Below are 13,548 nucleotides of genomic sequence, written 5' to 3'. Positions count from 1 at the left end.
GTTTGTAATACATCTTATAAGTAATGTTTAAAATATCAGTCATGATTCTGAATCAGTATCACTCGATTCTTTGTTGCTCATTTCTTAATGCAGAGCACCGTCCTCCGTACCATCTAGTGCATTGCATATCGAGCATTTTTTTAAATGCTTGTTGCACAATCTGATTTGAAACACACTTCCATGCATCATAAATCCATTGGCACATTTGTGACAAACTTGAGCATTTTACACGTCCTGTTGGTGTCAGTTGTCTGTCGCTTTTCAAAAGCCAGTCTGTGTACATGCATTTAAGCATGTTCTTAAATGGTTTATTCAAACAGACATCAAGTGGTCGCAGAATTGACGTCATCCCACCTGGAATTACTGCCAAGTCCGTTTTCCTTTCCACTAATTCTCGTTTTACTGCAGGTGTTGTATGGCCTGCGTACGCCGCAAACCAGAGATTACTTGCGTAAACCAAGCAGTGCGCCGGGACGACGATTCCACACACGCCTAATCCATTCCAGCACCATGTCCTCCGAAAACCAACCAGTTACGTTTGCTCGCACAATTACAGTTTTTGGAAACACGATTTCAGTCAAGTCTTTCGCTTGAAAACTGTGAATGGGGATAATTTATGTCCATCTGCTGTTCAAGCAAGCATGACGGACATGGTGTTTTTCACCCCCCGATGTAAGAACACCTATGTCTTTCTTTCCTTTGGCGTCAACCTTATAATTTGACGGCATGTCAAAATATACGGGACCTATTGCATGTCAAAAGACACTTGAACCTTTCCAGAACTGCTCAGGTATCGTTTTTTGGTGGTGTGACACTGAAGTGAAAACAAGAAGGAACAACGATAGCTAAACCTTACCCAGGCAGATCTCATTTACTGATGGACACGGACCGTTGTGCTTTCAGGAAGGTGACCATAAAAAATTGCACGAAATATGGAGAAAGAATCACTTGTGGCTTCCAATGCGCTACAACCAGATCAGCTAGCACAATGACTGTGGATACAGGGTTGAACACAATGAGAAATAACGGTCGAGCAGCTACTCACAGCCACATATTTTTGTAGTCAATGCGAAGTAACACATGGGACAGCATGAAGAGTGATCCCACCGGACAGTGGATGATAGAAAATGAGTGATTTGGAGTGACGACTCATCCTATATCCTGAGGTAATCCAGAGGAAGAGTTTGGGTTTGGCAAATGCCTTGAGAATGTTACCTGTCATAACATGTAATGCCAACAATGAAGTACGGAGGAGGTAGTGTTGGCGTATAGAGGTGTTTTTTGTGGGTAGGGTGTGGACCCCTTGCTGAACTCAAGAAAAAGCTAAATGTGGAAGACTGAACACATTTTACGGTATTGTGCACTGCTTACAGTACAAGAACAGTTTTAGACACGATGATTTATTGTATCAGCAACATACTACACACTGTCAAAAAGCAGCATATATGGGGGCAATGGTTTGTGGACAGTAACATTTCTGAAATGGGTTGGCATGCCTGGAGGAGTCTCGACCTGAACCGAATGGAACACCTTTGGAGTGGGTTAAAAATCTAAATTTATTTTAGTCTTAGGCATCCAACATCAGTACCTTCTTCGGTTTCAACTCTTGAAGAAGAATGGACTGGAAAGCCTTCACAGACATTCAGATACCTCACTGAAAGTGTCCTCAGCAGAGTTCAAGCCGTCGTAAATGTGCAGTGTGGAACCCCCCCCCCCCCCCCCTATCATATTAATGTCTAATAGGTGTATGGATGGTTTTGATCAGATAGTTTACAATCAATCTGAAATCTTCCAATGTGCCTCAGGTCTTTATCTGAATAATTCCTTTTATTTTATCCACACATTCTCTCAGTCTCTTCCACATCTGTGGACCTAGTTGGCATATAAACTTGTGCTACTGTGCTGGGTGTTGGCTTCTTGGCTATCTTGGCTATGATATTACATTCAACGTGCTGTTCATAGTAGCCCACCTGCACCCCTATTTTCTCACTCATTATTAGATGTTCTCCCATATAACCCTTGTCTGATTTTGTATTTACAAGCCTGTACTCATGTCTCCTCTTCCTGCCACCAATGCACTGTCATTATATGTAACTTCGACCCATCCATTTAAATTTGTAAATTCCCTAGCCACTCTATAAGATTAAAGAATCAAACATTCTACACTCTTGACACTCAAGAGTGCTAGTTTTGTCCCTCCTGATGACGGTATCCACTTGAGTAATCCCTGCCCAGATACCAAATAAGTGCCAATATATTTTACCCATCAATAAACCACACAGTAGAGTTTTATGTTCTTGGGAAAAATAATAGCTCTGGTTTCCCCATGCTGTCAGTACCAACACAGCAGGGTGTTAGCTAATGTTAAGGGAATGTTTCAGTCAATCATGCAGACTGCTGACCCTGCAACTATTGAAAAGACTATTGTCATTCATTGGGAATCACAGGTTTGACTGATGTCTACAGGGATAAGTGCCTCTGTTGTGGTTGCTCCCTACAGTATGGCTGTCTGTATCACTTAAGCGTACAAGCTACCTTTTGGTAGAATGGACTGCATTGCTGTCTCATCTATAGTGAAAAAGTCTCACAGTGCTTGGTGTGAACAACAGTTTCTGTAGCATCTGCTTTTATCTATTTCATGCAAGCTCATTTTTTCAAAAATAAACATTTCTATTGCACACTGGAAAGTTACATTTTCATCTCCTGCTAGAACAACTATCTGGTGCATCCAAACAGTGCTGGGCTCTGCTTCCTAAGTAGCACACCACTCTCTGGCAGCCTCTTGATTCCAAGAATTCCTTTACTGCTTGCCCAGAGTTGTGCTGTAACTCTCATAACTGTGCATGCTTTTGCAGAATTCCTCCATACTCTTGAGATATGAACATGCAACACACACACACACAATAATCTGACACACAGTTATTTGTGTAACATGTCTTGTTACCTCTATTAAGAGTCACCACAGGAAATGGTGTGCAATGCGCAGTAACCAATTTCTGTCCGAAGCATTGGACGAGTTCATTGATTTGTTCGTGAGGGGAGGGCCACATTGTTTGCCCCCTTTCGGCTGGTCGGTGATGACAGAATTGAGGTGCATGCCCTGCCCTTTCAAATGATTTTACAGAAACCATTTGGTAAAAAAAATTCATTTTTGTGTTACTTATAGCTTTATACGTGTCCTTCACGATGACGTGCCGATCATTTCATTAATGTTCATAGCTACAGTGATATTCTCATGAAAGACAAACACTGCAAAATTCAAAAAAGTTTGCAATGAAAAGTAGGGGTCGCTATGATTTTGCATTTGACTTATATTACATAATATGTTGCTGCTTATGAAATAACTAACATATTGAGTTTTTCTTTAGACTTGGCTGGAGATCTCTATCTGTCACCAATCTCAAGAAAATTGATCTGATGTATCACACTCATTTGTGACCATGCACACCAGCAATAAAGCCAGAGTGAAATATCCACAACATTCCTCATGTTTCATGAAAGGTTTGAGATATCGAAATGAGATTTTTGGCAATTTATATCATGCAAAGAGAAGAGTCTTTTGCCGCGTGGTTACTATGCAAAACTTCATTATCCACTGTGTTATTTCACTAACTTTTTCTTCTGACTTTTTTTTCTACTGACTTTTCCGATCAAAGAATGTAATTTTACAGGACCATCAATAGCTGGTGAAACAAGAAATGCTAGGGATTTTGGAACAACATAAGTGTAGACATTAAACCTTTATTTTCGTTCTGAGGATGTGCTTTTTCATAAGCTACTGAGCCTACTTTCCCTCACTAAATAAAAGTAATTCTCTCACATTTGGATTTGCACAACATGTTAGTTAGTTAGGTTAGGTTACGTTAGTGTTTAACGTCCCGTCGACAACAAGGTCATTAGAGACGGAGCGCAAGCTCGGGTTAGGGAAGGATTGGGAAGGAAATCGGCCGTGCCCTTTCAAAGGAACCATCCCGGCATTTGCCTGAAACGATTTAGGGAAATCACGGAAAACCTAAATCAGGATGGCTGGAGACAGGATTGAACCGTCGTACTCCCGAATGCGAGTCCAGTGTGCTACCACTGCGCCACCTCGCTTGGTACAACATGTTAGTGAGGTGACACTGCTAAACTCCACTATGATTTCGCAGAAGCAACAAATTTTAAAATGGTAACAAGAGAAATGTGTACGTTTTACAAAAAATTCGCCACTCACTACACTCCTCTGAAAGTTATACACAGTTAACAAATCAGGTGAAATAGATCACTGCTTTTGTTACATTTTCAGTGGAATTCTTTTCAGATACTTACCCAAGCAGATGTGACAGATCTTTCTGAATGGTCACCATGAAATTATGGGCATGGAGGGGCTCCACTTAATACTTACAAAAAAATGTGAGCATAGGATTCAGTTTAAAATGACACTTCCCCTCCAGCAATCAGCATTTTCCCTGCAGCACCCGCCCTTAAGCCCCACCGCTACCGCTCCCCCATGTGTCCTGCTGACCATGCATCTACTGGCCACTTTATTCTACGCAGACACTACTAGCAACATGCTACAGCTGAGTCCTCCTAAACACATCAATATATTTTACAAGCACAGCTCTTCCTTCCTCTTCAGTTAGTCCCCACTGCTAGATAGCAATTGTATAGTCAGTCCCACTTTTGCTCACCAACTGTCGAAAATAAACAGAATATTATTAGTCGCTGCTGCCAGACTAATGGTGGTGTGGAACACTGCTCTTCCTACACTTCGTACTGTTGTGACCAAGCCTTAATGTGTGCACATACTTTTGCTTTCTTCTTGAATTAGACTAAGTTAGGGGTCTGCTATAGCAGTGAAGGGTGATCAACTGAACTACATATGTCTAGATTACTCAGCTTGAGATGGTGCCAAAAATGATGAACTCAGGTTAACGACAGCAGAAAACTTATTTCCAAAAAGTGATGTTACAGATATCTACAAACAAAAGACAACATTTTCACATTTACACCCTCACTTGTGACATCACAAAATTATCTCCAACGCACCTATGTACAGCAGTGAAAGGATCAGGTTCAGCCAGTAAGATGGTAACTACTGAAAACTGTGGAAAACTATGACAGAGATTCCATCTCAGAGTGAAACATGATTGCACACTATATTTCCTCACCTCACAACACAAGGATTAATCATACTGTCTTTAAATGGCATGCGAGACTTCTGTTTACAATGCTCAACTTACAAACCATGTATGAAAAGGGGAGGTTGAGGAAGCACATGTAAGGATGTGAGACATGCAATGACATGGACAAAATGTCAGCAATATAGACTAACATGCTAACTGTAGAGGAAGACAAGAGATTGGAATACATCAAGCAAATAATTGAGGACATAGGTTGCAAGGGCTACTCTGAGATGAAGAGGTTAGCACAGGAAAGGAACTCGTGGCAGGCCACATCAAACCAGTCAGTAGACTGATGGAAAATACAAACTTGTCATGCATAAGTTTTGAGTAAAGTAAAGATAAAATTCTTTCAGTTATAAATGAAATCAGTAAGTTACAAATTCTTACAAAAAAGTGCTTATGTGGCTCAGTGCCGATGGAGTAGGGTTCTATAAAATTACTGAATGACAATATAGAGTGACCACACCCTACCTTTGGCTTTTACAGATCATTTCTTAAGACAAAGGCATAAACAAAGTATCTTAATAAATTTAAATGTGTGTATTATGCTATTAGAATATTTAAGTATTTAATTTGTAACTAAAAGATTCCTGTTTCTTTCTCAGAACCACACCTGAAAAGTTATATTTATTTGTGAAGTTTTGATAGGTAATGGCAGGAAAGTAGGCCAAATTTACTTCTTCTGCTTTTCTGAAACTTAACAATTTCCTTGTCTAGACAGAGTGGCAACCATAGACAAACCACTTAATGAACTTGAACTTTGTACAGAAAGGTCCTACATTCAGTATTATTCCATTTTTACTGGGTTTCTTTCTAACAACCAGAAAATTCTTAGGAAAAGAACTAATAGTCTGATTTCCATAGCCATTAGTCATACATCATATTCAAATCCTGTAAAAGGTGTAACTTTATATGAAAATTGTGGACAGTAGGAATGTTTATGACGTGTACACTACATGCGCAATTCCCTATATATTAGTGTTGTACATGGCTTTTCCAGCGACAGGACTATTTGTTCTGTTGGTATAGTGTTATAAGCACCATGTGCAACAGTATATTCCAATCTCCAATTTACTCCATTATCAGTGCGTGAGACAGTATATGCCAAGAACAGTTCCTTAATACATTTTAATCGGTTTTAATGTGGTTCGTAGGAAAACCATCCTATTTACATAGTTTGGATGTTTTTGTTTAATACTATCCACAAAATAATCTGAACCATCTTTACATCATTCTAGTCATCAACCTTTGCTGCACAAATCGTATCCCTGCGATTGACCGAAGTATGAAAAATACTTAGTGATTCCAACTATAATCCGTTCATCATAAGAATAAACCTGCATTTGCTGGAACCTCATTGGATTTCCATTTCACGTGGGACTGCAGCCAAGCTGTCTCGAATACTATCAAGTACGATAATAAGGGTACGTTTTGTGCTGTGCATTACGTGCACATCGACTTGGCGATAATACGGGACAACAGCTTTACTGGCACATTTAACTTGGACAGCACTGGCTGGTCAGCTGGTACAGCTAGCCTGCAGTGATGTGGCCAGCTGCAGTTCACATGTAAAAAGAGATGAGCAAAGGAGCTATACAGCTTTGAATGACATTTAATTTTTAAGCAGAATGAAATAATACACTTAGAATATCCCACAATATGCTCCTTAGATGACTAGACGAAAACTGCAACACGTTATCATTTTTATCTAACGTGCTACTGTAATTAAAAACAGCGATGATGAAAATGCCTGACTTAACCACACAGTAAATTTTCTGCATAAGCTGTGTGTAGCTCAAGAGAAAATTGAAAGATTTCATCGTGTAGTTAAATACTGAAGCCACCAAAGGTATTACTTACAAATCAGTCATCTGGTAATCTCTTAGCTCCTTTCTTATCCGAATCTGTGAAATACATTTCAGTTCTGGAAGTGTTACCTGCTACATTGATAACAAGCCTATCAACAACAGAATCCATGAAGCCAATCAGGCACAGCATTTTTTCTTTTTTTATGACGAGCTGTTCTATATCCCACCAGCATTCGCCAGTGATGTGTGAAAAAGCTGTGTGCGTTAGTTCCAGCATGTGTGGCAGCTTAACAGTCTTGTTACTTCTCGGGTCAAATCCCGTAGCTTGGCTCCAAGTCAGTTCTGCTGGGTTCATATTGTAATGGTAAAGTAGCAAATGTAAAAATGCAGCATTTGTACGATGTGCTCGATGCTGTGAAAATGATTGTTTTTCATGTTTCTACGATACTTATCTACCTCTGCAGTATAAAACGGTGGGCACAGAAGAGGATTTGGTTTCCCATTTTTGCCTTAAAGAATTAATTGTTATGTTTAAACAACTTTCATGAGCAAAATTTCATAAAACGTCGATGATTAAGAATTTGTATCTGAAATGGACATGAGGGACATGAAAGGGAAGCAGTGGTTGGGAAGGAAGTGAGACAGGGTTTTAGCCCCTCCCCAATGTTATTCAATCTGTATATTGAGCAAGCAGTAAAGGAAACAAAAGAACAATTTGGAGTAGGAATTAAAATCCACGGAGAAGAAATAAAAACTTTGAGGATCACTGGTGACAAAACGAGGATAATGGAATGTAGTCAAATTAAATTGGGTGATGTTGTGGGAATTAGATTAGGAGATGAGACACTTACAGTAGTAAATGAGTATTGCTATTTGGGGAGCAAAATAACTGATGATTGTCGAAGTAGAGAGGATATAAAATGTAGACTGGCAATGGAAGGAAAGCATTTCTGAAGAAGAGAAATTTGTTAACATCGAGTATAGAGGTAAGTGTCGAAGTTATTTCTGAAAGTATTTGTATGGAGAGTAGCCATGTATGGAAGTGACACATGGACAATAAATAGTTTAGACAAGAAGAGAATAGAAGCTTTTGAAATGTGGTGGCTACAGAAGAATGCTGAAGATTAGATCAAATGGATCAGTTGGTAGGGCATATTCTGAATCATCAATGGATCACCAATTTAGTATTGGAGGGCAGCGTGGAGGGTAAAAATCGCAGAGGGAGACCAAGAGATTAATACACTAAACAAATTCAGAAGGATGCAGGTTGCAGTAGGTACTGGGAGATGAAGAACCTTGCACAGGATAGAGTAGAATGGAGAGCTGCATCAAACCAGTCTCTGGACTGAAGACCACAACAACAACATCTGAAATGGAAACAAGAATTTAGTATCCAATACGTAATTAGAAACAAGAAAACGTGCATTATTCATAAAAAATTGCAATGAATTTTATAATTACAAGACGTAGGCATTTCAAATTGAATGAGAAATAAAAAGTGACACCAGGGAGATTTGAACCCATACACGAAAGAACCGCAGTTGGCTTACATTCCATTATGCTAATGACTACACTACATTTTCAATATGAATAATTCATCAACTGCATTGTATACAACGCTCGGAAAACTTCAAAACCGAATATTTCCATAAACTTATGAAATACATTAAGAACAGCCTATTTCTCGGCACTTTTTAACCATGCTCCATGCGTGCGTCTCACTACGGAACAGAAAGAAGCCTCAGCCATTTTCATACTGCGCATTAACAGCATGAAAATCAGATTACAACCACGCAGAGGCTATGATTGTACACGATTTTTGAAATAAAAACACTGTAGCTAAAGTGTGATTAAGAAAAAAGCTGATGGCTGTTAATACATTTGAATATCTTAAAGTTTCATTTAACATAACTTAGATGCCTCTTACGTAAGTAGGACCTACTTCCAAGAGTGTAACAAGACCAGTGTTCCTGCACTACAGCTTCTAACCAATCATCACATTTGTGTTTAGTTTCATCAGGTTTATTCTTATGATGAACGGATTGTAGTACATCCTACATTATTCTTGTTGTGTATATCTTATCCCGAATAATGTGGATAACAGCCATATTTTGTACTGCTTTGCTGCAGCCAATACGACTTTTTCATGTGAGTTCCATCATCCACTAATCACTCTACATGACTGGCCACTGCTGAAGAGAATGGGTAGAATATTCTACCAAACAGAACTGATTTGAACTGCCTTCTCATCAGAAAATATAAAACTTTTAGCTGAAACAATGTACAAAATGTCCTGTTTTTTATTACATTCTGATATCTTTAAATTCATTTAGCTGAGAAAGGAATAATCAAACAATGGAAAATCCAGGATGGAATGTAACAATATTGTGAAAAGGAAAGTTGCTACTCACCATACATATCAGAGATGCTGAGTCGCAGACAGGCATAACAAAAAGAATGTCACAAATATAGCTTTCTGCCAGCAAGGCCTTCATCAAAAATAGATGACAAACACACACATATACACTCATGCAAACGCAACTCACACACAAGACTGCAGTCTCAGGCAACTGAGGCCACACTACTAGTAGCCGAACCAGTGCATGATGAGAGTGGCAACTGGATGGTGGGTAAGGAGGAGGCGGACAGTGATAGCTGAAAAGGAGAGAACTAAAAAGACTGGATGTGATTGAGGAATGAGAGCTGTGTAGTGCTGGAATGGAAACAGAGAAGGGGCTGGATGGGAGAGGACAATGACTAACGAAGGTTGAGGCCAGGAGGGTCTCGGGAACGTAAGGATATACTGCAGGAAAAGTTCCCACCTGTGCAATTCAGAAAAGCTGGTGATAGCGGGAAGGGTCCATATGGCACAGCCACTGAAATGAAGGATGTGTGTTTGGCAGTGTGCTTAGCAACAGGGTGGTCTATTTGTTTCTTGGCTACAATTTGTCGGTGGCCATTCACGCAGGCAGGCAGCTTGTTGGTTGTCATGCCCACACAGAATAGAGCACAGTAGTTGCAGCTTAGCTTTTAGATCACATGACTGGTTTCACAAGTAGTCTTGCCTTGGATGCGATAGGTGATGTTTGTGAGCAGACTGGAGTAGGTGGTGGTGGGAGGATGTACGGGACAGATCTTGCATCTAGCTCTACTACAGGAGTATGAGCCATGAGGTAAGGGGTTGGGAGCAGGGGTTGTGTAGGGATGGACGAGTATATTGTATAGGTTCGGTGGACGGCAGAATACCACTGTGGGAGGGGCGGGAAGGGTAGTGGTCAGGACATTTCTCATTCCAGGGCACGACGAGAGGTAGTTGAAACCCTGGCGGAAAAAGTAATTCAACTGCTCCAGTCCTGGGTGGTACTGAGTTACGAGGGGAATGCTGCTCTGTGGCCGGACGAAGGAATTTCGTGAAGTGTTGGCAGACTGGAAAGATAAGGCACAGGAGATTTGGTTTGGTACAGGGTTGGGAGGATAATTACGGTTTGTGAAGGCTTCAGTGACACCCTCAAAATATTTCTATATCTACATCTACATCCATATTCCGCAAGCCACCGGACGGTGTGTGGCGGAGGGACCGGTCATCACTGCTGACGCGACGACCGTGGGAGGTTAGGCAGTATGGAAGGGACTTCTTGGTATGGAACTTGGTATGGCAGCTGTCAAAGCAAAGGTACTGCTGGTGGTTGTGGGTCTGACATGGACAGAGGTTGTGAAGTGGCCATCTTTGAGGTGGCGGTTGACATCTAGGCAGGTGGCCTGTTGGGTTGAATAGGACCAGGTGAATCAAATGGGGGAGAAGTTGTTAAGGTTCTGGAGGATTGTGGATAGGGTGTCCTCACCCTCAAACCAAATCACAAAGGTGTCATCAATGAATCTGAACCAGGGTGTGTGTGTGTGTGTGTGTGTGTGTGTGTGTGTGTGTGTGTGTGTTAGGATTCTGTATGTTTAGGAAGGATTCCTCTAGATGGCCCATGAATAGGTTGGCATAGAATGGTGCCATATGGGTGCCCAAAACCATATCCAGGATTTGTTTGTAGGTAATGCCTTCAAAGCAAAAGTAACTGAGGGTGACGATATAGTTGGTTTGGAACCCACTGGGCACTGGGAAAGTAGTGTTCAATAGCGGTAAGGCCATGGGCATTAGGGATGTTAGTGTAAAGAGAAGTGACGAGCTGGACACCATGTTGCACAGGGACAGGAACTGTGGAGAGTCCGTAAGGGAAATGGAGGAGGAGGAGGAGATTAGTGTTTAACATCCCGTCGACAACAAGGTCATTTGAGATGGAGCGCAAGCTCGGGTTAGGGAAGGACGGGGAAGGAAATCGGCCGTGCCCTTTCAAAGGAACCATCCCGGCATTTGCCTGAAAGGATTTAGGGAAATCACGGAGAACCTAAATCAGGATGGCCGGAGACGGGATTGAACCGTTAGAGGAAATGGTCGGTACCTTTTATATAGGAGGGTAGATTCCAGGTAATAGGTTAAAGGTGTTGGTCTAAGAGACAGATTCTCTCAATGGGGTTAGAGTAACTGGCCACAATGGGGCATCCTGGGTGGTTGGGTTTATGGACTTTTACGAGCGCGCAGAGAGATGGACTCCAGGGAGAGGTTCTGGGATGGGCCTCAGGATTTGAGGAGTGACTGGAGTTCCTGCTGGATTTCTGGAATGGGGTCACTGTGGCAAGGTTTGTAGGTGGATGTATCTGACAGCTGGCAGAGACCTTCTGCCAGATAATCCTTGCAGTTCAAAAAACCAGTGGTGGTGCCTTTATGCGACTCAGCATCTCCACTATATGGTGGGTGGCAACTTTCCTTTTCACAATATTGAGAAAGGAATAACTATGGTTAAGGTGACATAAGCTGAAAACTGGCCACTTCTGACATTTTACCAAAGGTTTCCATTTACCGCATTTACAAGTTAGTGAAATGAACAAATGAAATGTGCCACCTTACTGTGAAGTTTGATTTACAACTGACCATCACATGTACTGAATCTCCATGAGATTTTTCTGTATCCCCTATGTGAAAAATGATTAAATTTTTCCTAAATGTAGTTTTTCTTGTTTACTACACATGTATGAATCTTTGTATGGTAGAATACAGTGATTTTAATGGAGTAGCACATAAATTGAGAGACTTAATTTTTATGCAACAGCTTTGCTTACCCTGTAAATCATTGGAATCAGAGTTTCTTTTCAAACACACTGTTAAAACAAATAATATAACAAAAAGTCCTACAAGATACTGAGGGACTTGGCACACAGTGCTGCATTTATTATTAAAAGAAAGCAATTACCTTGCAAGAATAAGGTTCATATTGGGATTAGATGTCCCTGGACCTGTGGGACTCCATTTGATTGTGTAGATTTCTTTACTATGTGCCTGCAGGTCATGGACACAAGTGTCCTGTTTCATGGACCATATCTTCAGTGTCATATCATCTGAGCAAGATGCCAGCAAGTTTCCTTGAGGATCCCATTTAATAGCATTAACTTCATTCTGAAATCAGAAAATATGGCACAGACACAACATCATACACTTTTTGGTAACAGTAAATATTTATGACTATAGTTTACATATCTAATGCAAATAAATAATGAACATTTCATATAGGTACAAAACTGACCAGTAGTAGTTTAAATCAACTTATTTTTCTTATATTTCCCAACAAAGTATTTGGCAATTATCCTATAGGCTGGGTGCTCCAATACTCTTCATTTCAGGCACACTACTTATAGACACATAACAGTACTTCAAAACACCAAAATGAACAATTATTTAATTGAAGCTATGGGATAAGTCACAACCGGAAACTTTAGAAAATTTTCAGAGGTGCGTACTACAATTTTGAAAAGCAGATATGATTAGAAATTTAGAAAGAAAACCAACAGAGTAAATATTATCTATTAAGATGTCACAGAGGAGGTCATATTCCCCGATCCTGATGTACAGATTCTATTACAGATTTTCACAGATGAAAATAACATCCACATATCAAAAGCAAAGATAAAATTGTACGCTTTTACCTGAAAATATACTACACAATGCTGAATAACGCTTTCTTGATATTACTGAGAACTAACCCACCTCCACAGTCAAGAGTACTAACAAACAATCAGGGAGATGGTGCTCAGCACAGAGGCAGTCAGCTTGTCAACAAACTTTGTGTCAAAGCCCAAGATTAAATTCCCAGCCTCTCGACAGTGTTACCTTTAGTGAACACGTGATATTGTCAACAGTGATTGGTGCCTCAGGTGCATTGGCTCAACTAAACCCTGAAGAGGAGCAAGTCATGTGCCGATATTGGTACTTGTCCTCTCCCTTCTCCTTTGCTCCAGGCTTCTATTTAACAACACAAACAAAACACTAACTTCCACAAACTCTAGTTCATTCATTCATTGCAGCTGTATGTACTGTATGTAACTGGAAATTCAGTTCAGTTCTCGAACTCTCATTTGTCCTGAAATCTGTCCATTGGTACTGCGAGACAAAATTTGCTGCCCACTCACCAATTTCCTCTCCACACTCACAATAGTTCTTAGCTGAGCTCGTGTCACTGTTCCCCCTACAAGCC

At 40.6% G+C, this 13,548-nt stretch overlaps 1 protein-coding gene across 1 annotated transcript in view; it reads right to left on the bottom strand.

Annotated features, from left to right (window-relative positions):
- The window catches only part of LOC124776578 (F-box-like/WD repeat-containing protein TBL1XR1), a 168,323-nt gene that overhangs the window by 19,949 nt on the left and 134,826 nt on the right, over positions 1-13,548 (bottom strand). The window contains exon 8 of the mRNA XM_047251625.1: positions 12,271-12,473. Coding sequence (XP_047107581.1) covers positions 12,271-12,473 — 203 coding nt within the window. The remainder of the gene's footprint in view (positions 1-12,270; positions 12,474-13,548) is intronic.

This window comes from Schistocerca piceifrons, chromosome 2 (genome assembly GCF_021461385.2).
Source record: "Schistocerca piceifrons isolate TAMUIC-IGC-003096 chromosome 2, iqSchPice1.1, whole genome shotgun sequence".
Classification (NCBI taxonomy): Eukaryota; Metazoa; Arthropoda; class Insecta; order Orthoptera; family Acrididae; genus Schistocerca; species Schistocerca piceifrons.
This window is presented reverse-complemented; position numbering and strand designations above follow the sequence as displayed.